This window comes from Hippocampus comes, unplaced genomic scaffold (genome assembly GCF_001891065.2).
Source record: "Hippocampus comes isolate QL1 unplaced genomic scaffold, H_comes_QL1_v1.1 scaffold124, whole genome shotgun sequence".
In the NCBI taxonomy this organism is placed as follows: Eukaryota; Metazoa; Chordata; class Actinopteri; order Syngnathiformes; family Syngnathidae; genus Hippocampus; species Hippocampus comes.
The window spans coordinates 1,368,925-1,396,831 of NW_017805075.1; the positions used below are offsets into that span (position 1 = coordinate 1,368,925).

The 27,907-nt window shown below is 43.0% G+C and overlaps 4 protein-coding genes and 1 long non-coding RNA gene across 5 annotated transcripts in view; 2 read left to right on the forward strand and 3 right to left on the reverse strand.

Moving 5' to 3' along the window:
• Window positions 1-5,095, reverse strand: part of gdi1 (GDP dissociation inhibitor 1) — an 11,161-nt gene extending 6,066 nt beyond the window's left edge. Inside the window, exons 1-5 of the mRNA XM_019865070.1 lie at window positions 4,820-5,095; window positions 3,067-3,174; window positions 2,872-2,971; window positions 912-1,046; window positions 633-831 (exon numbers count right to left, since the gene is read on the reverse strand). Coding sequence (XP_019720629.1) covers window positions 633-831; window positions 912-1,046; window positions 2,872-2,971; window positions 3,067-3,174; window positions 4,820-4,864 — 587 coding nt within the window. The 5' untranslated portion in view covers window positions 4,865-5,095. The remainder of the gene's footprint in view (window positions 1-632; window positions 832-911; window positions 1,047-2,871; window positions 2,972-3,066; window positions 3,175-4,819) is intronic.
• Window positions 5,045-5,829, forward strand: LOC109512948 (uncharacterized). The gene is made up of 2 exons (XR_002167629.1): window positions 5,045-5,135; window positions 5,312-5,829. It is a non-coding gene; the product is annotated as an uncharacterized LOC109512948 (long non-coding RNA).
• Window positions 5,830-6,744: 915 nt separating this feature from the next.
• On the forward strand, window positions 6,745-15,363 carry atp6ap1b (ATPase H+ transporting accessory protein 1b). Its single transcript, XM_019865069.1, has 10 exons — window positions 6,745-7,022; window positions 8,813-8,933; window positions 10,680-10,754; window positions 10,829-11,022; window positions 11,111-11,148; window positions 11,847-11,932; window positions 12,016-12,248; window positions 12,328-12,363; window positions 13,609-13,846; window positions 14,669-15,363. Exons 1-10 carry the CDS (start codon window positions 6,784-6,786, stop codon window positions 14,879-14,881), a joined length of 1,473 nt encoding a protein of 490 aa, XP_019720628.1. The 5' UTR covers window positions 6,745-6,783; the 3' UTR covers window positions 14,882-15,363.
• Window positions 15,364-16,306: 943 nt separating this feature from the next.
• Window positions 16,307-23,011, reverse strand: taf8 (TAF8 RNA polymerase II, TATA box binding protein (TBP)-associated factor). The gene is made up of 8 exons (XM_019865234.1): window positions 22,811-23,011; window positions 21,907-22,066; window positions 21,663-21,761; window positions 21,518-21,580; window positions 21,321-21,445; window positions 20,844-20,991; window positions 19,697-19,839; window positions 16,307-16,653 (listed from the first exon to the last, which is right to left on the reverse strand). Exons 1-8 carry the CDS (start codon window positions 22,856-22,858, stop codon window positions 16,513-16,515), a joined length of 927 nt encoding a protein of 308 aa, XP_019720793.1. The 5' UTR covers window positions 22,859-23,011; the 3' UTR covers window positions 16,307-16,512.
• Window positions 23,012-25,185: 2,174 nt separating this feature from the next.
• Window positions 25,186-25,569, reverse strand: LOC109512935 (G0/G1 switch protein 2-like). Its single transcript, XM_019865045.1, has one exon. It carries the CDS (start codon window positions 25,567-25,569, stop codon window positions 25,294-25,296), a length of 276 nt encoding a protein of 91 aa, XP_019720604.1. The 3' UTR covers window positions 25,186-25,293.
• Window positions 25,570-27,907: the final 2,338 nt, after the last annotated feature.

Sequence of the window (27,907 nt, forward strand, 5' to 3'; positions counted from 1 at the left end):
TTTAAGCCCAAACCGTTGCGGGGTTCTTTTGTTTTTTGGGGGGGGGGGGGGGTAATAAACTTGCCTCCATGGTGACGCTGTGCGACATCACAGCCGCCAGAGGGCACTGACTAATGTATGTGTTTGTGTGGCAGTGTGGGGTGAAACGCAGACATTTATTTTTAGTATGTGTTGGTGAAGCCACCCCCCACAAAATCTGCCCAAACAGAGCACCTCTCTGGTTCCAAAATGCTTTGGAGTTTCACCAAAAATAAATTGAAGCACTTTATTTCTCAACTCCTTGGAGGCTGGCAGCTCCTGCAAATTTTTAGCTTCTAAGCACAAGCCGCAGGCACTCAGCGTGTAGAAATCACATTGTAGGCGCGCCGTCTCGAATGCCCAACACCAAAATCTGAGCCACTTGTTTTGCAAGCCTTTTGGCTTTTGTCGACTATTTCAAACAATTGGCAAACTGCATAGCCTGATTGTGACCTATGTTATGCATGAAACAATGAAAACAATTAGATTTTAATGGAATGGGACCTTTGTTGCCTGTTGTCTGTTTGAGAGGGAGGAAATTGTTGCAGAGACAGCACATTTGACAAGAAAGTTTTACTTGATACTTGAATTGACATGCACGTGGGTGCTCTTACTCATCCGTCCTGTAGAGGGCGAGGGCGTGGCCGGTAAAATCAATGACATCCTGGCCCAGGTCAAACTTCTTGTACACATCCCTCATGGTGGTGGTCTTGGGATCCACGCCCTCAAAGGTCTTGGGGTCGTTCTCGTCAAAGTTAGCCACAAAGACCAAAAACTTGCGGAAGCGGCGCTTCTCAAACATTCCCATCAAATCTGGAGATTTAAGCATTGGAGCGACTTAATGAGGCGGCGCTTGACGGCGGTGCTCGACTTGTGGAAGGTGTTTGGCTTACTTGAAGCTAACGCCTCAGTCTCAGTGGACGGCACCTTGTAGATCTTTCCTCCCTTGTAGACGAAACTTCCCTCCACCACTTTGAAGTCCAGGTACCGAGTCACTTCTGTGTACAGCAGCATCTTCACCAGCTGACCTGCACTCACGCACACAAGCTGACGCTCAAGTGACACCACTCCTCTGAAGAACAACGCCCGAAACGAAATCACTAAAACTAAATTCGAAAAAGCATTTTTGTTTACGAAAATTGTGAAATATAAATGAGAAAGCTATTCAAAAAACATTAACTGGAACTACATTTTACGTTTACAAAACTAATTATAATTATAGCAAAAATTGACTTTGTTTTCATCTTTGTCAATTATTTTCATACATGAGCTTTCAAGGTTTATTTGAAATGTATTTAAATCGGTACTCAGGGCAGCTGAAGAAGGAAGGTTGAACAGTCGTTTGGGAATTGTGGTTTGTTTTTATATATAGATAGATAGAGAGAGAGAGAGAGAGAGAGAGAGAGAGAGAGAGAGAGAGAGAGAGAGAGAGAGAGAGAATTAAAACTAATAAAAACAAAACAAAAATGAAGCATTTTCAAAAATAAAAATAAAAAACAAACAAACCTGCTTAAAAGTAATTCAAACAAATTTATGACTTGTTGACTTGTGTTTACGCCACACTTGTTTGGTCGAACTTTGTCAAATGATTGTCCTGAGAACTTAGAAGACTGCAAGTCAAAGTGTTTCAAAAGTTAACTCCAATTGAAGTGGGTAAATAAGCTTGCATTTTTAATTTGTAGATCTTTTGCCTTTACTTTAGCACAGTGGTCCCCAACCACCGATCCGCGGATCGGTACCGGGCCTCGGCCTATTTGGGACCGGACCGCACAGAGACAGACCTGACAGCTGTGACCAAATTTATTCCATCAGACGCGACAGAAATGTGCGCAACTCTAGCCAACATGAGTTCGCCTTCAAACATTGGTTTGCAAGATGAAATAAACAGAATCTGCCAATAAATGAAAGAAAAATCAGCAAACAGAAAGTCATAGTAACAAGTTGACCAAACGTACAGGTAAACGCGCAATTGATGGGCAGTCATGACTTGCAAAGATGAAGCTATTTTGACAAGCGAAGTTCCTCCCCTAACGGTATCTCCAGAGAAACGTGGAGGCGAACGCTGTTGTGCATGATATGTCGACAAAAACAAGGCACTCCAAGAAAGCTGTTGAATCATTTGAACAAGTAGCACCCAATCAAGTGGAAAGCGTGAAAATGAGAGCAGTTTGCACAGCCTGCCCACGTAAACATGAGCAGTTTAGTCGCTAATAACTAGCCGGCAATCAATCGTGTCATCTTTTGATCAGTCACATTTGCAAGTAGCAATGATGCTAACGCCGTGCGAAGGATCATAACTTCAACATTAGCGTTTACATTATGAGGCGTATTTATTATTCCTGATTGGTCCATTTCTTCATAGTTCACTGTGTTCTTTTGTTCTACATCTGTTGTACTGTGGAATAACACTGTTTGAAATTAATGACAAAAAAATCTGTTAATAAAATGTTGAATTACCCTACAATTATCTTTGTTGTCAGTACCAGTGCTTCAAAACTGGTAAACATAATGAAAAAATGGTTGGCGGTCCGTGAACAGCATGTACTTGTCTCAACTGGTCTGTGACACAAAAAAGGTTGGGGACCATTGCTTTAGCGTAAGCCTAAACCTAGAACACCAATATATGTATGAATATTAAATCTGATATCTGTTATTGTATTACAGATTAATATTCCTTGTGTGTGTTAAAATATATATACAAGGGAAAAGAACCTTGAAAAAAATAATCATATATGAAAATGGCAAATGCGATATTGAGGCAAAGAAATCACATTAAAAATATTTTTCAAAATTGTTCAGCCTTTTTTGAGATACAAGTGTTTTATTGTACTCTACGCAGGAAGCCGAACTGACCGTTGGCCATGAGGAACTTGGGGATGAGGTCCACATTCCAGTCGCGTCCCCGACCCATCGAATCGGGCGGACTGTTAGGGAGGCTGAAGCGCTTGTAAAGCTGAGGGAAAGCCCAAGACAGACATGAATGGACGCTGCAGCGAGTGCAAACGGAACCACTGTGTGGCATGTCAAACACAGTGAGGATCCCATTACCTCTTCCAGAGGGGTGATGGAGGAACTCTCACCACCGTAGTAGGGGTTCCTGTCCATGTGCAGAACCTTCTTGCCATTCACAGACATGATCCCAGACAGGATGCATTCCTGCACAAAACAATTACAAACAAATGAGGAATGCCAGTCAATAGGATTTTCACTAAACAAATATGATTGCAGTTTTTTTTTTTTTTTTTTGCTTTAATTATTAATATTGTTTTGGCCCTCAAGAAATATTGAATTACAGGCCCAGGAGAGTAAAAATAAACGTCTTACAAATGAAGGGCCAACAATTAATCAATCACTGTTATCAACAACAAATCCATTCTAAAATTCATGGACAATGATTTTGATAACTGATCAATTGTCTGAAGACTTTATTTAACCCTTTCATGCATCCTGTAACCTGATAACATGATAAGCTGTCCACTGTAGTAACCGCTGTCCCTGAAAGGGTTACCTTCAAAATGACAGGAAATATTCACTGAATCCTATCATCCTGCATGAAAGCAAATTGATTGAATTTGCGTTTTTTCAAAATAAGACGTTAGCAAACATTTGCTTTACTTTGGAAAACAACAATCAATATTTTTTTTCTGATTTTCTAACTAATATTACGAACCAAACTAGGAACTGAATCGTCATCCTGTTGTATTTGTGCATTTTCTGCACTCTCAAATAGAAATAATGTCCAGCTTTTCAATAAAAGCATGGAACTTAAAAAAATGTTGATCCAATTTATCAATTTATTAAAACATAAATATAAATTAACCAACAATTTAAATGATCATTCGTTGCAGCACTAATGTATATTGAAAAAAGAAATGATAGTTTGGTTAATTGAAGACTCAAAACTGTCCTTTATTGTTCAGGTGTTCAACATGTACCCCGCCTCTCGCCAATACCCCAAAGTCAGCACACCCGCGACCTATCAGGAGGATAAGCGGTACAAGTGAGCGAATGCATGAATCCGCTCTGTGATCTGTAATGTACTAGTAATTATTTGCACCAATTTATAGCAGCTTAGGTCAAATTTCATTTTAAATTGGGGTGATGTGGCCCTAACTCAAGTGACTTTAGCCCCCTCCCCTGGACGAAATAGCGGAAGTGATGCCAATTGAACAGAGGATGCAGAGGGAGGAGAGACAGGCTCATGTGCGCATGCGCCAACTCTGGCTTCAGCAATTCTCGACTTTTACTCTTTGCTCGAAAAAAAAAAGAACAGGAATATTGTCAGCCGCACTGTGCGTGTCATGATCACGTGTTCACACTAGTAATCACAGGGTATTGACAAACTGACTCGAGAATGGTCCTGCGTCGAGAATGGCCACTTTTGCGATTCGAATTAAATGTCCTCAAAATGTGCATAAGAGCACATTAATGTCGTGTCGTGACGTGGCGTGAAGCAGCAATTGCCAGCCGACTCGATAGGTGGAGTGGAGCTCTGGCCCGCAGCGGCGAGGAGGAGCAGCGGCGGCGGCGGGGTGACGCCTAAAAGATGCTACAGGCTGCAACACTACACCCCCACGCACACCAAACCGGTCACCGCCCGTCCACGTATCATTCCACTCCTAATGGCACGTACTTGAGCGTCCATCCAAGCGTCTAAAATGCACATTTTCTCTCACGATGTCCTAATATCACAATGCGCCGTCGGGAGGCATTTTGCGCTTCGGGCCTCAATGGCGCTGATCAAAACTAAATGACGCTCAGTAGCAGCACGAGGATGCAAAAATGAAGCTTGACGTCTTACTGTGAGTCCGGTGCCCAAAACGATCACGTCATATTCTTCATCCATGTTGTTGTCTAGCCGCTTCTTCCGTCTCGCCCTCTTTTTTTCTGTGAGAAATGCAGCAAAGGGGAAAACGCCAGAGGGTCTCCTGCTCTCGGTGCACCCGCTCCGGACGCCTGGTTGGCACGTTAAACGTGTTTTGTAATCATGAGATGAAGCAACGAGGGGTTGGATGAGTAAAGGCGGCCACACTAGATGTCAGTGGCGAGGACAACCAAAGATGGCCTGGACACTGGAGAGCTCGGGAACAGCGTGGCTGCCTGCGCGTCGGCAAATAGTGCGTTCCCTCCCTCCTCACAATGGACTCCCAACAGGAAAGGGCACGCCAACGTCGCCTGCGCCTGCGGTTCAGTTCACGCTCGTATTCAGAGCTCGTCTCAGAGTTTGAAAAGACCACGACGTCTTTTCAAACAATGTCGTCTTGTATTTTCTTTATCTATCCCTCTTTTCCAGTTGGAGACGCAGTGTTATGTGGAGGAAGGCTAGGTATCCCTCCGCCACCACAGCTGTGTGAACTGCTTTCACACACTTTCCGCGCAGAAAATAGCGAGAAAGCATACAAACTCGTCATTATTGTTCAAGTTTTTCAGGGATTGTAGTTTGTCTGTGTATCACGGCCAGTTGTTGTTGGTGTTATTTATTTCGCCTTTTAATCCAAGACAATATGCTGACAGAAACATACTGTAGCACCAAGGACAGTCGCCAGGTGTACCTGCATGTCTAACGTCCATTGAATTCAACTCCAACGTGTTTTGTTCTCAAAACCAAAAAGTACTGTACTCGCACTCGCTACTTGTAAAAAAAAAAATATATATATATATATCAACATTATGACACGTTTCACGTTTCAACCTGATCAATTTTAACACGATAAGGTATCACGTTATAACACACGTTTTATGATATAGCATGGCATTTAACTGTTTTTGTGGAAAAAAAATTCTTGTAAAATAAAACAAAACAATCTTATTTACAGACATTTAATCGTATTTTCCCTTCATAATATTTCATATTTATTCTTGTAATAATGCAAAGCAACTTTCAAAATCTTTTTTTTCATTCTTTCTTGATTTTTTTTCATCATGATATTGAGACTTTATTTTCAGAAAATTGATTTTTTTCCTACATTCATATTTTTTAAGCAATATTATGATGTTATTAAAACTTACAACTTTCATCTTGGATTGATCACAGCAATATGCCCTTTCAAAATGACCCTTCATTGATGTAAATGGCACCCTCAGGTTGATGCCCGGAGCCACCGCCCTGTTGGCCCGCCCTCTGCACGCCCCTGAGTTGAAATCCTGACCCGAGTTAAAAACCCTCATTTGAAGCCCTAACTGTAGTTTAAAACCCTCATTTGAAACCCGAACCCTAGTTTAAAAATCATACTTTGAAACTCTAACCCAAGTTTAAAACCTCAACCCTAGTTTAAAACACTACTTTGGAATCCGAACCCTTCTTTCAAACCTGAGGTCACACATTTTGATGTTAATCATTTCACTACATTGTTATAAATTGTGACTTTATTTTGAAACTCAAACAAAATTTAAAAACCTAATTTGAAAACACAACCCTAGTATAAAATCCTACTTTGAAACCCTAACCATGTATTAAAAATCCTACTCGGAAGCCTGAACCTTACTCTAAAACCCTAATTTGACACCCTAACAAAAGTTTAAAACCCTGGGGGACGGGTGCTGATGGAACTTTTCCAAAATGTGCCTTCAAAAACAGCAGGATGCCCCTCCAAAATCTCTCATCTGGGGCCTGAAATTTTTTCCTTGGATGGATGCCCCTTCAGGGGGATGTCTCGGGCCACCAACCAGTTTGCTTCACCCTCTGAACCCCCCTAAGAGCGAGAGAGAGAGAGAGAGAGAGAGAGAGAGAGAGAGAGAGAGATGGAAAGAACGTGACAAACAAAGATGGGGACAGACAAATGGGCAGACCGGCAGAGAGCGCGTGAGGAGGAGCGGACGCCATCTTGGTCACATGACAGTCAGCTGTCTGTTGTCACGTGCCGACAAGTTTTGGTGCAACTTGTCAAGATGGCAGCAGGCTCCCGACTAGTGTGGCCGATGGTTTTTCTGAGTTTTTTTATGGCCGCATTTGGGACGGCGCGCTCCACTGCGCAAGTGCCGCTTCTGATGTGGTCCACGCACGGGTAATATATCACGTTTTCCCCTCTTTTAGCCGTAAGATCAACGTCGCCGTGTCGTATGCTAATGCTAACGCTAATACCGGTTGATAAATCATGTTTCCTCTTGGAACTTTGAATAAGAGCAAACGAACAGAACTCGGGCAAAACTGCCCATTTATTACGCCTAAAAGCGACAATTCAAATACAAGTGTAATCACTCGAGCCTCAGATGAAGGAACTTCAACATTGTTTTAAAAAGAGAAGCCTCAAGACGTCGTCTTTACGCCATCATTGTTACCAATTAACTTTTTACTTATTTCTGCTGCGTTTTATTTTAAGCTAAAAAAATCTTTGGAAACCATTACACTCTCGTCGAGGTCATGCTCTGCAACTTGGCCGAAACTTAAACTATCCTTTCTTTTTCTATGGTGACTTTGAGTGAGACGCAGGTCGCACCAAGGACTGGTCACCCGCCAATCACAAGATATTGTCAAAAGACTGGCAGAAACAGACAAACAACATTTCCCTCTCATATTCACACACTTACGAACAAGTAAGAGTCTTCAATTAATTATTATGTGGGAGAAGTATCCACAGAAAACACTCGCAAGCATGGAAGGAATATGCAAACATGTCACTGGAAAATCAGAGCTCGGATTCAAACCTCATTGGATGATGGATGTGCCACTCTGTCTCATTCTTCTTTCTGTTGCAATATTCCATCGGAACACTGGTTCTGAAAAGAATCAGGAAGCATATCTGCTTCACACTTCTGAGGCTTGGAGTTCCTATTTAGAATTTACATGCTTGCCAAACACGAAAGGAAAGTTGAACATTTGTCTTACTGAGATGGTGATCAACTCTGATTTAACCTCGCTCAAAGTGATCTGGAATGGGCTCACGCTCATCTATGACTCTGAGAATAAGCATCATAGAAAACAGATGGATGACTGACTGTGCCATCATATCATCAAAAATGGTCAGATGGCAAATAAATCTGATGTAAGCACTTGTGCTTCTTGTATTGTGGACACCTAATGGTCACATTGCAGGGCCGACATTAACGACAGCCTGATGGCCCTGGGCAGTACGTCACTGTGTCGGGCAGCCACGTTCCGTTACAGATGCAGGCCCAGTTAGGCCGGTACACATTTTATAAATGAATGCAATGAAATTGCTTTTTCGCTCAAATAGTTTGAGTTGTTATCCACTGAAATTGATCAACTAACTCGGACCCTCTGTTGTCTCCAAATGGAATGAAATGGCGCAGTGGTGTCGTGACCTGTTGAAATGTGTATTTTAAATATATAGCAGGCTCTTCCTTATGTCATAACAAGGGTGGTAAAGCGTTGGGATTTGGATTCCAGTAAATTCACGTAGTTTTTATTTGATTTCTATGTGAATTAAAGATGGGGAAGTTGCTCCAAATTGGAAGTTTGAATGGAAAGGTGTCATATTCAAGCATAGAGTCTGGATCAGCATTTAGTTAAGTCGTACGCAGGATGATACAATTCAAAAGCCTGCCATTTCGACATGATTATTTGTAGGTCATACTTTTGAGTTTTAGTTATTCTTTTGAGCAATGTATTCTTTCATTGAAGAATATAAACATGCCTGTTTAGTTTAATATTACTCGGACCCCCAATCTCAACTCATTCAAAACAGTGGCCTTCCTTTCCACTCCCACTGCAAGTTGCCAGTTTTGCAATTCCCTGAAAGTTTCAACCCCCCTCATGGCTGCTTCTTTGCTGTCCCCCTCCCATCGTTTCTGCATATTGATGACTGTACGATGTCTCTGTTTTGCTCTGCGTCAGTTTGCCACCTGCGGCTTCGCTTTCAGCGGGCCACATCACGTCCAACGAGCAGCTGGCCTCCTACCTGGGCTTGGCCTTTGGCTCCGGCGCCCACACCGTGCTGCTCTTCCTGCAAGAAAAGGTCAGTGACGCGACATGTTAGATGAGTGGAGATGGCTAGCAGGGGAGTCATGTGACACCACAGTACATTGTTCTCACTGTAGTGTGACGTTGAGCTGGAGCCTCGCTTCCTCTTTGGAGCTGCCTTTCCAAACTATTTTTAAGGCGTTTCTTTTGATCCTTTCCAACAGCTCGTATACAATGACTTCGGACATAGTGAGACAGGAGATTATTCACACTGTAGTGAAACGTATTTGCACTCTTCTCAAATTACCATTTTGTGTGGTTTCCCCACTTTCATGTTTAAGATCGTCAAACAAATGTAAATCAACATCAAACAAAGAGAGCTAAGTAAACATGAACTGCAGTTTGGATTTTTATTTAGTTTGTTTTTTTTTTTTTAAATGAAGAAAAAAAGCTATTCAAAGTTACCTGGCACTTACTGTTCCTGTAAACCTAAGTGGTTGGGCCACCCTCAGCAGCAGAAAGTGAAGTGAAGTTAAGCGTTTTCTAAACCCCCCCCATTCCCCCTCCAAAAAAAAACTATTTGGCTATATTCACACTGCAGGCCAGTATGACCTTTTTATCTACATGTTCACATTACAAAACCAAACGCACTTCTTCATGTAAAGGGAACGCAGCTGTGGTGACACGCATGCGCACAAAGCGCGACGTCGAGCGACATGCGCAGTAAAAAAAAAAAAAAAAGACATTAAGTGACATAGCATTTACGGAAGTAAACATGGTCCCGTGTGTAGGGGCTCATTTTCTCATCTTATATCAACAGTGTAGCAAGGCAGCAGGAGGCAGAAATATTTTGGGGATGCGGGGTGACGCTCCTTGTTTCATGGAGACGTCCGCTAAAGATGAGGCCACGTCGTTGCTGCGTGTACAAAATGAACTGTCTGCATGGATAAACTACTACAATCACCACAAACGTCCACTTTTTGCTTCATGTTGCAGGTGTGATTAAATTAAAGTCAGATATAAAGTTAACACTGTTACTCTAACCAACTGCAGATTCACGGACGATTGTCAGTAGTATCCGAGTGTTCTACCCCTCCCGCACAGAGCGCATGTTTGGCTTTAGATCACACATAGATTGGATGACTGTGGATGAGCGCTCATAATGCAGACGTATCGCATACATCAAGGGTGTCAAACTCATTTTTGTCACGGGCCACATTGTAGTTCCGGTTTCCCTTGGAGGGCCGTTATGAATTTTGGGAAACCATCGAAATGTTTAATCACCTCCACATATTACATACACAGCGCACAACAAATTGATGGATGACTAGTTTTAAAATCAGAAGTCAAGAATAATGACTGTTACTGTGGATTACATATGACAATTTGAAATTTTGGTACAGACTTTAGCAAGCATGATGGACCTTGACATGCTTGATTTGCTTTCGCGGGCCACATAAAATGAGGTGGCGGGCCAGATCTGGCCCCTCGGCCTTGACTTTGACACCTGTGGCATACATAATCTGATTTATATCCACACATGAAAGAGGCCCAGGTTGGATTTGAAAACATCGAAATTGTACTGCTCACACTGCACGAAAAAAAAAATTGTGTCACATATAGGGGAAAAACGGAATTGAGCTGCAGTGTGAGCATAGCCTCTGTGGAGATATATTGTCACTCTTGATTGCACGTTTCAGCAACACTAGTTAAGGTATTTCCCACATGAATGGCCCGAAAATAATCCACAGGGTCAAATCTGATCCATCCGTATGTGATATTTTTTTGTGTTTGTGTGCAGCTGAGCAAAGATGACTTCACGGTGTTTGCCGGCGTGTTTGGAAACAAGCAGGATGGCGTCTTTCCAAATCTGGAGGTAAGTTCTCCGCTCGTGTTTGTCTTCAGACGCGGCATCGCTCGTCAGGTCGTGACTCGGCGCTTCGTGTCCAGGCGCTGCTGCGGTCGTCGGTGTCTTCAGTGACATTTCCCGCTGTGGCGTGGTCACCCTCCGCCTCCACGGCGGCTCTGCTGGAGGAGCTGCTGGGCGTGTCGCCCGCGCTGGTGGATGCGGACACCTTGTCACGTATGGACGTGGACGCATCTGTCAGCAATCTGCTCATCATCAATCTGCCTTATTGCATAAGGTCATCAAGCGGCATCCAATAAAAAGCAGTTTTCATTTGTAACAATGTGAACCTTAACATTCGGAATATATTTGTTTTTGCTGTGTAGCCCGCTGAAGTCTTGCCAGGAAGTGCTTTGTGACAATGGTAAGATTGATCTTCTGTTTGATATCAATTGGTTATACCCTAGAATTATTTTCACAACGTTATTTCCCCAAAAATTGTTGTCTTTTTGGCCGTAAACACCCCCACAATGGATTACAAATGAAACCTACAACATAAATGCAGACTTTTAGTTTCAGTTTGAGGGTCTTCACATCTAAATCCACCCAATACCCATGCAAAAATGACAGCGTTTTGCATATACAGAAAGGCTTCCCACTTTTGAAGCGAGCAAAAGTAATGAGACAGTTGGCTGTTCATCTGCTTCATGGCCAGATGGGCATTGAATAGCTGCCAGTTTGCATTTATTGTTGATGTGAGTGCTGACAAAAGCAGAAGAATGAATTTGGAATATCATTTGCTCATATTCAGGCAAATGCTTCAGAGCTCATTGGATTGCTCGCACTTTACAATGCAGATGGACACTGACCCACCCAAAGCATGCACATGTGGGCAAAATTCTTGGCATCTCTCTGTTCATGAAATCAAAATAATAAAAGAAAGGATACTAATAATACAGCTTGAAAACGAACCAGGGAAAATCAGACATGGCTTTTGAACGGTGGGTAGTCAACTGCCATCGGCACGAGCTCAGCCGTGACGCTGACGAGGACGAGCGCGATGAAAAACGGACAAATACCTTCTCATGTTCCCCGGACAATGACTCCCTGGTCTCTTTTCAGATGCGATGATTGCCAAGGTTGTGAGGACGATGGATGACAAAAAGGTGCCTTACACTGCGATGTACACAGGAGCCCAGCCATCGCAAGTGAGCTACGATTTAACACACAACGCAGAGTTGAACACACGCCGCCAGCAGCCTTCATTTCAGTCGGCTTTGACATCTTTCAGGGGATTTCCTCACCCTCGATGGCGGCGAAGCAGCCCGCTATCGGTCGGTCGCTGCTTCAAGCCGTCGTCCCCGACATCAAACCCCCCATCATGCTCAACGTGTCCGGCGGCCCTTGCATCATGCTGTGGGCCCAGAACCTCAATGTCAGCCTCTCGCCCACCGCCGAGTGGACCGACCTTGCTGCTGAGACGCCCTCCTTGGAGGGCTCCACGTGCAACGCCACCAACTCTCTGTGAGAGGCGGTTTTTGAACTGCCAGCGTTGAACTGCAGATGTTGTGTCCCTTAATTGTCTACCTTTTGTTTTTTTCAGGCTTGTGCTCAGCTACCCATCAGGCTTCAACCTAAGGTAAGGAAGTGTCAAACTCAAAATCTGGCACCGGCGATTGGGAATGTTACAGTAACGGCAGTATCGCAATATTAAATTTCCCATGACACTGTTGTCATGTTATGATATTAAAAGTGACATATCTCCATCCAAAAACATGACTTTGTGCCCGCTTCAGCTGGGGATGGCATTGTGAACTACATCGACCATGACACTTTGTGCCACTGCATTCAAATCCCGGACCTCTGCACTGTGAGGCGGACGTGCTAACCAGTCGAACACTGTGCCACCCAGATTTACAACATGTTAAAATGTTTTTTGTTGTTGTCAGGTTTGAACAAAAAGTGAAGTGCCAGGATTACTGAGCATTAAACCTATTTTAAATCTGTTACCAGCTGATTGATCTTGAACAAAAGGCGGCTTCTGATATGTGTCAAAATGCTCGCTTTTGGCCCGACTGATAACACTCAACAGCAAATTTTAATCAGAGATGGATTTAAAAAATCCATTGAAAGACATGCCCTTAAATGTATTTTTGGCACTGATTTAAAACTTGTCTTTACTTTTTTTCCCTAGCCCATCAATCAGGTTTTTGAGATATTTTCATTTTGGGTTTTTTAAATTTGACTTATAATACATCATTTTGCCATGCGTTGTAATTAATGTAATGAAGTTTCTGGGGAAAAAAGACACCTAATCCACCTGTTGCTAAACCTATTCCATGATTCATAAATCTAAGTAAATATATCGTCATTAATTATACATTAGAATAATGATTGATATTATTGTGAAGAAAATTAATCTAGAAACTTGCATCTTTTATTTTAAAAATTAAATCGGAAAAATATGTTGACCAGTGTAAATTGGTCTATCCGTATTTAGCACACCCCATAATGTTTTTTGTGGACCACTAAAGCAACTAAACTACTTAGTTTCCAGCTACATGGATTTGTTCTTGTCATTTGCAGTTTTAGAAGCAACATATATTTGGGCAAAAATGGTGTAGCAACACACGGAGACAGATAAAAAAAACTCACAGGCATGTGTTCCTTAACTTTAATGTGTTTTGAGTTCCAAGGTAGTCACAGAAAAAAAAATTAAATTTGTAAGCACCACAAATAAATAAAAATAATATAATACATAATAATGTGCTTGCATAATAAATTATGAGATGATTGGATTTCTGGCGCACTGTTGGGCACATGGTTGGATTCGCTGATGATGACTTTGACAATTTCGTCGTCATTCATCACATTGCCTTTGCAGGTTTGCCATGAGTCAGCGCTTCTATCCGGTGTCGGCCAGAAACTGGTTCACCCTGGACTGGGTGCAGCTGCAGTCCAATGGTTCGATGGCGTCCTTCGTGGGGAGCCACGCCATCTCTGCGCCCGCCGAGTATTCCTTCCACTGCGGCGCGCTCCGCAGCTTCCGCGACGCTCTGCTTGTGCCGAACTCCACCGAGGAAAGTGTGGTCGACTGGAGGCTCAATTTCATCGACTTCCAGGTCAGTTTCTCGCATGCTCAGCAGCGCCCACATTTACAAACTAAAGCATTATTTGGTTAACATTTCAGGACATTCAGTGTACTATTTTCCATCCATTTTCTACCACTTTCTGGGGTTGGGTCGCGGGGTCAATAGCTTTAGCAGGGAAGCCCAGACCTCACTCTCCCCAGCCACTTCTTCCAGCTCGTCCTGGGAGACCGAGCTTCTCACCTAAGGGAGAGCCCAGACACCCTGCGGAGGCAACTCATTTATGCCGATTGTATCCGGGATCTCGTTCTATTGGTCACAACCCATAGCTCGTGACCGTAGGTGAGGGTGGGAACGTAAATCGAGAGCTTCACCTTTTGTTTTTTTATTTTTTGTTACTTTGTTCATATTCCAAATAGAATTGTTTTTTAATTAATTGGTGATTAATTCTTCCAACTTGAGATTTTTGTAATTTATAGCCTGTTCTTGACCGGTTCAAAACATTCCAACTTCCGACTTGAGCTCATTCAGTAGCCCGAGGAGCTATCTGTCACACGCCCCAAACTTTCACAAATGAATTACCAAATTAAAACCTCCTTTACACAATGACCTCCCCTTTCCACATTCCTGGAACAAATCAAAATCCACTTATTCAGGACCACGACAGAAATATTGATCACATTTGCCCAATTCCCACGATAAAATGTTTCACATTAAATATCTTTTGACGCATTTCATGACCGCATTTCTATGTCAACAATTCAACTCATTCCACAGCGTTTCAGTTTAGCTTCAGCTTTCCGTAGCCGCTGAGTCGTCATCGACTCACTTGACAGATTTCCTTCGACTTTGCAGATTCAGGGCTTCGGCTTGGCCAACAGAACAGAATTCTCCTACGCCAGCGACTGCGCCGGCTTCTTCACGCCAGGAATTTGGATGGGGTTGCTGACATCGCTGCTTCTGCTGGCCATCTTCGTGTACGGGCTGCACATGATAATGCAGCTCAACACGATGGACCGATTCGACGATCCCAAGGGGCCGTCCATTTCCGTGCCTCAGTCGGAGTGAATAAGGGTACTCCAGACATTATTTGATGAGCTGCTTTTTAAGACACTTCTTCCCAAAGTGCCAAAACCATCAGGTTAAGCCCCCCTTTTATATCTGGTTGAGTTGATTGTGTTTGTGCGCATGTGTTCAGTTTTGCTGCTGTTGCCACAGATGGAATGCCTTTTTGCAGCAGAATGCGTGTTTGATGCTTAGAAGAATATTTCAGACCTGTGATTTTTTTTTCCAGCTTAATTTAACATGCCGTTTTGATTTTTAAAGTGTATATGAAGTGTTGTACAGAAGTCGACTTATCCTGCATCATTCCTTTACGTTCAAATCATCCAAATGCCACAACTGCTCTCTTATATTATTTATTTCCAAAAAGGAAGCCTTCAAACTTCAAAGGTGCCTTAAACTGCAACTTGTCTGTGCTGTTTAACTTGGGACGTGTTGCTTTTGCCGACTGATGCAATCCAAAATAAACTGTGTCCATTTTAAATGAAGTTTGTGTGTCATGACTGCCTGATTAACAACGAAAGTTTGCCAGAAGACTTTTCAAAGTGGGCCTGGTTGCTAGGACAATTAATCTTCCACCACTGATGAATCTTCCAAGGTTTTGTATGCAACAATTTAACAGACTCCACTTTGACATGAAGCCCATGACTTCACAAGTCATGTATCGTTACTTTTTTTTTTTCTTAATTTGAGCTGTGCTATGCCCACCGGACAACAGTGATGGAAGGAGCATCAAATAAAAATCCATTTGAATTCCAGGAATATTCATTCATTCATTCATTTTCCGAACCGCTTGATCCTCACGAGGGTCGCGGGGGGTGCTGGAGCCTATCCCAGCCGTCTTCGGGCAGTAGGCGGGGGACACCCTGAATTGGCTGCCAGCCAATCGCAGGGCACACAGAGACGAACAACCATCCACGCTCACATTCACACCTAGGGACAATTTAGAGTGTTCAATCAGCCTACCATGCATGTTTTTGGAATGTGGGAGGAAACCGGAGTACCCGGAGAAAACCCACGCAGGCCCGGGGAGAACATGCAAACTCCACACAGGGAGGCCGGAGCTGGATTCGAACCCGGCACCTCTGCACTGTGAAGTCGACGTGCTAACCACTGGACTACCGAGCCGCCTTCCAGGAATATGTTTTATATAAAATAGACAAATAGAGAATTGCAACATGCAAGCTTTGCAACTCAAGGATAAAAGACGCAACAGCGACGACGATGAAGTCTAACGTCATTCGTCACTACAAAACCCCCAAGACAGTTGACATGTTTTCAGGCTACTCGCACAACCTTCAAGTTTCCTCTCAGTTGTGCTTTTAATTGAGAAGACAAAGTCATTGACGGCGCGAACACTGGTTTGCGACTAATAAAAATGTGAATGGGACACAGGTTAAAAAAAAAACCCACAGCGGCACCAGTCCTGAGTTCAAATTCAAAATGAAGTAAAAAGAACAAACATTTCTTTATTCACAAAATACCTGCTGTGTAACACCAAATGACAAAACGATTCTTTGAAACAAGTGCTCCTAGAACTGAAGAAAAAAAAGACGGATGGAATCAAACACAAAGTTTTGCTGAGTAGAAGATTCCAGGTTTCCATGGCAACAGTGAGAAAAAGTCCGAAGGTTGGCTCATTTCTTCCTCCTCACTTTGGGCTTCTTGACGGGTCTCAGGTACGGGTTGTCGATCACGTTGTCCTCACTGCTTTTGGTGGACGGAATGACGCCGCCTGGCGGAAGCAAGGCGTTCTCTTTGTCCACCGCCGCGTCATCCTGCACAATCAGTACAATTTTGGGACAATTCATTTTTAGTCTCAGATTGCACAGTACTGCTCAAAAAGTTTCTTTACACTATGTTCTACGCGGGTTGTCTAGTCTAAGCGCGGCATTCTGATTAAGATTGTGTTTGTGGAATTATGAGTTCAGCAGCAAAATCCACCCATTTTTATCCATCTGTGTGGGGGCATTTTGCCACTTTCTGACAACCGAAATTGACCTCACAGTTGCTCAGGCCTCAGGTAACGCCCAATCACGGCTCACCTGTTTTCTGACGATGAGCCACGAGTGGGCGTTTCCTGAGCCATGAGCATCTATGATGTCATTTTCAGTCGCCAATAAGTGGCAAAAGGGCCACTGCCTGAGATAAGACAAAAACGGGTGGATTTTCCTGCTCAAGTCATATTCCAAAAACACAACAGTATTAATGAGAATGCCGTGTTCAGGCTTGTGGAGGTGCAGAGAACAAATTAGTGTCAAGAAAATTTGGGGGTTGAGTTCCCTGTTAAATTTGAATGTCTCACCCTTCCTTGTTCCTGCAGCCTTTCGCACTGCAGCTCAAGGGGCGACATCAGGACCTCACTCGAAATTATCATGATATGAAATTCTTGACCGTATGCAGACGTTTGTAAAATACGAGAGCCACGGTCAAATCTCAACATTTATTCGAGAGGAACACAGTAAGGCATTCAGCTGCTGCGGTTTCCGCTCGTCTGTGACCAATTCGAAGAACAAGGACGCTCATACGCGTCCACGCAAGCATGCAAGTTTCGCGCTTGGGAAAGGCCTCAAGATCATGCGGGTACAAGCGCGTGGATCATAAAAAATTCAAAGGTTTATTTGTACGTACTTTGCCCTTTCCCCGACCTAAGAACAACTTGAGCACTTTAATTTGCATTGAACCCAAAGCGATCAACAGTAATCCTTGCATATTTACAGTCCACAATTATTTCCCCGTGGAACTTATCCCTAGTTTTTTGTTGAAAAAGTCACCTATTCGCATTTTTTTTTTTTTGCCGTTTCTGAAACAGGCACAGCACCAGGAGGTTTTCTCTTCTGGGGCTAAAGAAGGGGGGGATTGACCGGTACATATAGGGGCTGAAAAAATTATATCTAAATATATTTTACAATACCAAATAAAACACAGCAGAAGCTGAAGTGAGGCTATGGAGATTTCGAACAAGGCGATAGCACCCCCTAGCTCGGGTGAAGCGCCATCCCTGTTCTGAAAGGCCCAAGACGGCTGAAAAAGGAAGGTCGACACAAAAACTTGTTGGTTGACGCACACGTAAATTAAGGACTTACGTGTCTGGAATCAAGGTGCAACTTGAGCAAAATCGGGTCCTCGAGTAATTCGAGTACCTCAGTTAAAAAAAAAAACGCTTTCGGCATTTTTTTTTTTTTTTGCCCCAATTACCCGCCTATTTCTTTACGTGCACACTGTCAGGAAGAAGTGGTCAAGCTAACCGCAACAACAAGTGTTCATGCTCTTGCTGCATTCGAAGAAGGTGGTAAATCTGAGTTATCCCTCTCGGACTTCAAAACGTTTGAGATCAATGTCAACAACAAAAATGGCTGATTCGCATTCTGGTTCATCACAACACATTTTAACCTCCAGCAAACGTTTTTCATCATTTCCTTAATTTCATTGCGTGATGTCACATTGAAGTTGGTCCTTTTTTTCCGACTTGGAAACTCGGACCTTCCAGTTAACTTCCAGGGAAGTTTGAGTGCACAAAAGTTCATCTTATAGTGTGCTACGAAGCACAGTTTATTTTTAAGAATAAAATGTTAATAAATCTAAAAATGAAACCGAGCAGGCCATTCTTTAAGTGGAAATCTGTTTTTTTGCCGAAGCAAAGATTTATTTATTTAATCCGAATACCCAATTTTTCAATCGCATTTTCAGTAGGACATCCACTCGCTGCAGCCCTAAGTGCAACAATTTATCTATTAATCCATTATTAAATACATTGACAACTATTTTGATAATTGAGGAATTGTTTAGAACAGGGGTCCCCAACCGCCGGTCCGCCGGGCATTTGGTACCGGGCCGCACAGAAAGAACTTGCCTTAATTCCGTTTTATTTATTTCGGAATACGAAAGATGTTTTATTTTGAAAAACTACCGGATTCTCCGTTACATCCGTCTGTGTTACGCTTGACACACGTCAAGCCACGCTTCTCCTTCACGTGACTGATTACTTCAAAAAAACGGGGGAGCTCGCAAAATGAGTAAAAAAAAAAAAAAACTGCTAGAGATCGCAAATGACGCCGGCCTTAAAAGTACGTTTGAGACAACTGGATTAAAGTTATGGCTGAATACTCTGAGATGGCCACAATAGCACTGTTGCTATTTCCGACATCCCACCTGTGTGAGGCGGGGGTTTCTGCAGCAATGGCGACGAAAACAAAATTACGAAGTAGACTGGACATAAACCACACACTTGAGGTGTCATTGTCTCCTATTACCCCGAGATGGGACTGTCTGATTGCAGAAAATCAAGCTCGTGGCTGTGGTGAGTCATCATTTTCATGCACTTTGAATTTGCGTTGTATCGTATTTTGAAGGCATTAAACATTACCATAGCGATAAGAGTGTTGCGACCAGATTAGACGCTCCTTGTGTTTATTATTATATTTCGAAAACGCCACAGTTTTCATGCAGCTCATACCATATTATTTTGTTGTATTATTTCCGCCACACCTTAAATGCCGGTCCCTGAAAATATTGTCTGACATAAACCGGTCCGTGGGGCAAAAAAGGTTGGGGGCCCCTGGTTTAGAGGTCCCGATTAACTTTGTCTAAATTGTCTAATTCCTCAGAATTTTGGCCTCTCAACAGTTAGTAGTGTCAGATTTCTGTAGTTGAGACTAATGATATTTTATGTATTTTAAAAATTAGACATTTGCAAATATCTGCTTTTATTATTTTATCTTTTGGGAGAGATTTGGCCTCCCAGGCTTCGATTCGCAATTGCTAAGTTGCAAAAAGGGTGTCTTGATTTGAACAATTTCTCCGTTCCTGGAGGCATCTTACGCTCATGATGTTCCCGGAGGCGTTCTCGCCGTCCGTCTGGTCGTCTTGCTCCGACGAGTCCGTTTCCTCCAGCGTCTGCAGCTCCAGTTCGGAGGGCAGGAGGGCGCCGAGGTAGGGGATGGCGCTCGGCTGTGCTGCAATCACTGGCCGTGACACAAAATATGACACTATCAGAGACCAAGACGTGGCTAACGCATTACGGGTCTCTTCACTGCAAACGTCCCGAGCGCCGTATGCGTTCATGCCGCCATCGCCACCCACAAGTTGCTCTTTAAGCCATCAGTTAATCCAAGGCATGCGTACCTTGTCAATCACAGTTTTGTTGTTTTGATTGCGCAATGCTACAAATGGTTATTGTTTTTTTTGTTGTTTTTTTTAAGCATGTCAATGAATGCCAATTTACAACCAGAAAATCAAACTCGTCACGTTTACATTTCTGAAGACTTTTGAAAGGTTGACTTAAGACATTTTAATGTCAATGAAGGAGTTGTTTTTAGATTAATTGATTCAATGTCTTTTAAGACTCTTTCAGGAATCGTGGGAACCCGCGTTTTAACAAATATGACAATGAAGGATGCTCCGATCAATAGCTGGCCTTGCCACTAACCTGTGTTTGATGAGCATTCCTCAACACTCTCAGTCTTTTTTGCCACCAGCCCGAGCTTTTTTGCAACGTGTTTCAGGCATAAAATTCTGTTACGAATTATTATTTCCAGATCTTGTCTTTGGAGGAAATTCAATTAAATAGAAGTTGAACATGATTTGCAAATCATTGTATTATGTTTCCCAATTTAATTGGGAGAATATTCCAAACTTGATCACATGCTACTAACACATAAAACAGTTGAAACATCTTGATTTTTAATTGGTTTACTTTCATTGACGTCTGCTAATGACTAAACAAAATGTTTATATTTTCTTGAATACCTTTCCATGTGAATACCATTCCTTCTAATGTGGAATACAAAAAAAAAACCCCACATCTTAAATTCCCATGCCATACCATAAATTCAATAAAATGTTCCACCCTCTTTAAGGCAACTCTAGTGGGAGGAGCTAGCATGCAAACAGATGAGCATGCAAATTGCAAATCAAGAACCGATATTCAGCCGCAGTTAAGCCGGTGTGACGCCATGCGGTGACTTACGGGGGAAGGAGGTGATGTCGTCTTTGAAGAGGCTCTGGGTTTTGCTGGTCTTGGCCATGAAGCGCGTGAGCGCTCGCTCCACGTCCCGCCTCTGAGTCGCCGCTTTCTCGCGGACCACCTGGTAGTCTGACACAGGCTCCCGAAATGTCTGCACAGAGGACAACGCGGGCCGGTCATATCAATGGAGGGCGGCTCAAGGTCACAGCCACTGCATGCATTACTGCAACTTTTTGGACTTTACGGTAGAGCTGGGTGATGTGGCCTTCAAATACTTTTTTTTCTTAAGAACACAAATTCCAATTGTCATCCATTGTTTCCCCCCCCTCACCACTTTTTTTTAATAGAAAAAAAAATTGTGCAATAGTACAACTGCCTGTCATATTTATTTCAGTGGCACAATTCCAATAAAACAGTGCCAATAAATTAGCTAAGAAATGTGTTTTTTCATTGTTTCTGAGAATGTGACTTTTGACTCACGGGAGTTTTGATGTAGGTGTGTGGGTCGGGGAACTCTGGATAGTGGCTGGGGATGTGAGGGGGGTGAATGCGCTTTTGTCCGGCCGACAGCGCTTTGGGAGTCATTGGATGGTTGGTGACTGGAGCTGAAAGTCAACACATGCGGCACATTTTCACTCAAGCTGTTCAAATCTACAGATGACAACAAGGCTTCTCACGTGCAGTGATGACCATCCTCTGGGAACGCTTGGCGTAAACTGGCAGTGTCTCAACATTGAATCCTGAAGGCAAACAAACACAGCCCACAGAATTTAAGGTTTACCTTTCCCCATGTGAATGAGTAAAACGCATCACGAGACTCACCCATTTCAATAAGTGTCACCACAGTGTCCGAGAGAGTTGGGACGCTTCTGGCTGTGTGTTCACAATACGACTTAGCACAGCGGCCAATTTCTGTTATATCTGGGGGGAAAGCAAAAAAAAAATATGTGTGTGTGCGTGTTATTCATCCTGCAAACAAAAAGGTCTGTTCTTCTTTGGAACATTTCTAATAACAAATGAACAAGTTGTAGTGGAATGACTTTTGGGGTTTCCGATGGGGACGTACAACTTTGCATCATCTCGGTGAGCGTTTCTACTGCTGCTTTTTCTGCACAGTCGAAGCCACACTCTGTCAGGAGGGCGCTCACCACCACCTGCAGGGTCCGCCGTCGAGCCAGATGGTAGTTGTCCACTGGGCTGCTAGCGGCTTTATTGCCAACTGCACGCTGGGAAGGTAAAGCAAATACAGTACATTCAAAATTGCAAGTAACTGACGTCTTCATTTGAAAATGTTCCTCCAAAATGAGTATTTTCAAACAGTAAATATACCACAAATTATAGCCACCGAACATTTTCAGGGCTGCCTTTGGTTCTTCTTTTCACTTCGATGTCATGCATCAAACCAAGTGTGACAGTTCCCCCACATAAGATTTGTTTTATATTTTGTATTCAAAGCGATGACGTGACATGCCACGTAGAAGGAAATACGTGACACCAACATCGTATTTTTGAACGGCATTCATGTAAATCCCACACAACAAAAGAAAGTGAACCACCGGTTAAAATTGCAAAGGACATGAACAACGGCGAACTCTATATACACTGTTACTCGAAAATAAGCAGTTCAGAGTAAGTGTAACTTGAGTCGAACTTTAAAGATGGTTCAGGAATACAAAGGTTTATTATTCGAACGTCGTGGCTAATTCCATGACATAGCGCGCTAATTGATTTTAATATGTGATGATAACAGACCACACAGAGGGAAAAAAATTGCCCATTTTACACATTTACTTGGACAATTCTTCAAAGGGTCAAGTCAAAAATGGCAATTTAATTGAGCACAACTTTACAGTAAATGGCGATTAAGCGCGAGTGCTTCATGAAGCCAAATATGTTGCATGTACGTCGAAGGTTAGCTTAGCCTGCAAGCTCGCTCGCTCGTCTGTCGTCCGCATTGGAGTCTTTCTCACCCCGCCAGCAGCCAGCGAAGCTCCTGATGCCACAGCAGGATCCGCCATCACGCGTTCCAACAAGCTCCGCTCGTTTCGAGACACTCATTCACGCGCAGGGCAAGTTGATGAATTTTTACGACGTGAACTTGCAGCTGCTTCTCAGGACTCCGCATTTGTAAACACTGTGGCTGCGTACCCATGACGCCACATCCGCCAGATGGGGCGGAAGTCGAATTTTTCAAGCGACTGAGATCACTGCTGCAGCCAATGTTCACAACTAGAATTACATCCACTGTATGTATTAATAACATGTTCGTTTTGTTTTCTGTTTACTGAGAATTGTATTCTGACTTGCTCAATAAAGATTATTAAAAAAAAAAATAGAATTACATCCACTTCGGTGCTGCGTTGACGTTATGTGTTACCACCTGAAAAAAATACATGTGACTGTCCAAATTAAGTACCACTATCATGACCAACTTTGTCCCTCCATTTACTTGATCTTGTCCAAGTTTGGTTTGCGTGGGCAGCAGCTTAAGCAGGGAAGCACAGACTTCACTCTCCCCAGGCACTCCGTGAGGATCCTGAAGTGCTCCCAGGCTAACCCGGAGAAGTAGTTTCTCTGGGTGTTCCCTGGGGCCTCCATGCCCGAACACCTCACTAGGGAGGTCTTCAGGAGGCGTTGTAACCTGACGCCTGAGCCACCTCTTCTGGTTCCTCTCAATATGGAGGAACAATGGCTTGACTCGGAGTCTCTCCCAGATGATGCAGCTTCTCACCCTATCTCTAAGGGAGAGCCCAGACACTCTGCCGAGGAAACTAATTTTGGCCGCTTGTAATATTGTTCTTTTCAGTAAAGAGCTGTGGGTTGTGACCATAGGTGAGGGTCGGAATGTAAATTGGCTGATAAATGAAGAGCTTTGCCATTCAGCTCAGCTCCTTCGCCACACTGGACCGATACTGAGAGTTGGCAATTGCGGCTTGATGAAGCCGACAGTACCTCATCATCTGCAAAAAGCAGAGATGCGATACTGAGGCCACTTAACCGGAACGCCTCAGCCTCTCAGCTACGCCTAGATATTCTGTCCATAAAGGTGAGGAACAGAATCGGTGACAAAAGGTAACCATGGCGGAGTTCAACCCTCACTGGGAACAAATCTGACTTACTGCCGGCAATGTGGTTGTACAGAACTCCTCGAAGGACACAGTCAAATGCCTTTTTCAAGTCCACAAAACACAGATAGACTGGTTAGGCAAACCCCCATGCCTAACCACAAAAAGTTCGGGCTATTTGACTTTCAGGCAAAATTTATGGAAAATGTAAACAGTTCACGCTACCGTGATATCATATGAAAGTAGAACATTTAAACACAAGGATGCACTGGGGATTTCTTCATCTCAAACAATTCATTGAAACAAAAGTTAACAACGGTGGGTAGACCACAACAAAAAATTTCAACTTCTCATTGAGTGAGAGCATTCATCATCTGGTCTCTCAGGGCATTTTTCACAATGTAGGGGTCATCAGCATGGGATGTGGCCAAAGGACGCCCACGTCTACTTCTTTCGGTGACTCTTCCAGTCTCTCAGTATCTCTGTTGCAACCTGCTGATGACACTCTCTGACACTTTAAGCTCAGTGGCCACTTCCGTCTGAGAACGTCCCGTTTGAAGCATCAAGGTACTGATGATCCATTGTTAGGTGTCATCTTGGTCTCATGGTGTCAAAATGTGAACAGCATGACGAGGAGGACCGATTAAACACCAGCCCTAATTGAATCAGGACATTCATTGGTCGATTCAAGGATCAAACACCTATTAATGTTTCCGTTAAACTCCCCGTTAGAGAGCAGCAACTTGTGCAAAAAGTCCTGAAACATTTAACAGTTGGACATGTGCACTGAAAAGCTTAGAGAAAGTCACACTAAGTTCACCTGTAAAGGTTCAAATGCATTTTCGGCTGGTCCTGAAATTTCACCCAAAAGCCAAATATCCCAACTTTTTGTGAGTAGTGTACCTTCAGGTTGGGCCATGCCACTTTCCTTTGAAGTCTCCTTTTGGAGGTACAGATCTTCCGCCTGTCACTTGACATATTTTAAAAATATTCATTTGTGAATAGTCAAGTCATTTACAAAATATTACTGTAAATTGTACACAGTTTGGCTATTCATGATTTGACAGCGTTCATTAAAAATGTAATTGTCATTTTTGTAATATTGTACATCTTGTTGGGCGCGCTCCTGCCGACGTTGGGCCGTAAAACAGCGTTCGAAAAATCACTACTCAAGTCACATACACATCCCTGAAAAAAACGCTACAAGTACAACAACTAACAATCATTCTCTCAATGATAAATTTCTACTCCTAAGTACCACTGTCATAAAGGACAGTTTGTGACAAAACACACAAAAACGACTTTATTTGGTGATCAAGCAGGCTGAGGGCCACGAGCCGGACAGAGGTCCATTTCCCAGGAGGCGGGCAGGCAGTTGGCCGAGTTTCTCAGAGTGACCATTGCCAGAGGTTTGGACTGCAAAGCAGTGCAGTGTGGGACCTGGGGCACACTTGTTTCTTGGCCTTTGCGAGCACTTCCGCCGCACCGTCTTCTCCAGTGCCCTGCTGCTCCGAGAATGGCAGGAAGGCCATCTCCAGCAGTCCTCCCAGCACTCCCAGCGCCACCAGAGCGGAGCCCAGCATGTAGATCTTCAGCAGACCCCGTCCGGCACTCTGGTGCCGCATCTCCTTGACAAACGGGATCATCTCCTCCAACAACTGCATTTGAGATAGACTGATATGTTTTCTTCAGAGCTGATACCGATACTTATTACATGTACAAATCATGAAGGAAGATCATCATCAGCAGAGAGAGCAAGCCATTTTCAACACTTTAGATCTGTCAATAATTTGACAAAATAACACATTCGTGCGGACTGACTAATAGTATTGATTTGTGAAAAAATATGACCATATTTGGACAGATTGACCCTGATGTCAGCCATATGTACAGTAAAAACGATGGTAGCACTAAGCAATGGAACTCTAACTTTGCTACTCCCTATCAGAGACAAAATAATGCAGTTTTATATTAATCCCCCTTCAGCCGTCTGATTTTGCATTTTTTTTTTTTTTTTGGAAGACCGATTCCAGAATATGTCAAAATGCTGAGAATCGGCCCGACCTAAAACTGCATGCGTGGTCTTTTGGTAGCCAAGGCAACAAAGTCGGTTTGTTCCAGTCGAGCATGACACATATAACTGCAAGCAGGCACTTACAGCGAAAGGCCCTTCCTGGGGTTGTGTTGTTGCCGATTAGACCCAATCAGGCACTACAGGCACACTCCATGGCAGATTGTGCGCTTTTTATGCGAGGGGAAAAGCGGCCGACTCCCACAGGGGCTACCGAATTCATATTCATGAGCAGCTGTTGTTGGAGATTTCGGGTGAAAGGGCAAAGTGTTCTGAGAGACAAAGAAACCCTGCAGCTTTCAAAAAGATAACACTGGTCAAATTTTAATCACAGATAGCTTTATGTGTCCCTACACTTACAGTATTTTGACACTGATTCAATTCTTTACGTTTTTTTCTAGCAGATCAGGTTTTGGTGATATTTTCATTTTTGTTTTTTAATGTTCGACCTGTAAGAACCTGGGCAATATGGATTTCACTGTGCGTTTATAACAGTCATTTTGGAGAAAAAAAATCCACCTGTTTCTGAAACTAACAAATATTGCAAAATCCATTTCTATATTAGATATTCTATTATTGCTACATAATAATAATAATAATAATAATTATTATTATTATTAGAAGCTGTTGTGCTAGATAAAAACAAGGGCATATTCGGAATCAGCACCAAAAAAAAAATCATATACAAAGTATTTTTTTGCTTCTCCGATTAAAAAAAAAAAATAGAGACATTTGTTGACCAGTGTAATTGTGTGTCATGAGGCATGCCAAATGAAAACAAGCTAACCTAAGTTCATACATGAATGACTGATCCATGTATGCAGTAACTACAGAAACCGTTGCTTTCCAATACCGGCACTGCATTAATTGAGAAATATTTTGATCATTTCATCATGTTCCACAAATTATTGATCATCTCAAACAAACTAATCAAACCAAGCAATGTGCAGGCGCTCCACTCTGTGAGCGGGAAGCGTCTCACGGCCAAAACCTTCGACCTGGTTCAGGCCGTGGTGAGTGTCATCAGGCTGACTTGCGAAACGTGTCTGATCTTTGTCACAGAGACGTTTGATGTCATTTCTCACCACTCGACCTCCCGAGGTCACCTTCCACATCTCGTCTGTCGTGTCATCACGACACTGACTGGAGTCCACGTTGTTTGCATCTGCATGACCCTCACCAATCCACTTGGAGCAGAAATGGCAGCTGCAAACACCCATGAATGCAATACTAGTGCCTTCGTTGACAGTTGTACAACATTGGCATTTCAGACCTGGGCCTTCACTGGGTACCTGAGTGACCTAATCTAGCACTTAATAGCACAACTCTCACATCAAAGTTTTACAATACAACATACAAAAACACAAGACAGTGTAACAATGTGTATCCTAACAGACAGAGAGGCACTTGGAATATTTGGGAGAAACAACTGCAAACCGCTGCACTACAATATCAATTTGGAACACTTCACAATATAATGACATTAACATCAACCTAAACTTCAAATAAGATACATCGCACTTACCGGAGATGATGATTAGCGATTATATAGAATGTATATAGGGTTCGTTCAAGATTGGAGTCCAGCGGTCTACAATCCTGTTCCTAAAAGGCCAGCTTCCTGGATGTTTTCCATCTCTCCTTGCTTCAACACTCCTGACTCAAATGCGCCACCCCCCCGCCCCCTCCAAAAAAAAACGTCCCTCAAGAAATAGGATGGAAGACCCTTGCCATAAATGCTCGCAACGAAATTGGTGAATCTGAAAACAAAACTAGACTCCAGCACGCCCGCGACCCTTGTGAGGATAAGAAAAGGATTCGAAAATGGTCAGATGGATGGATGAAACCAAAACCGAAAACAAACAAAAAAACAAACAAAAAAAAAAAAAACACAGAAGCTGAAATATGGCCAAAAAAAAAAGCAAAACAGA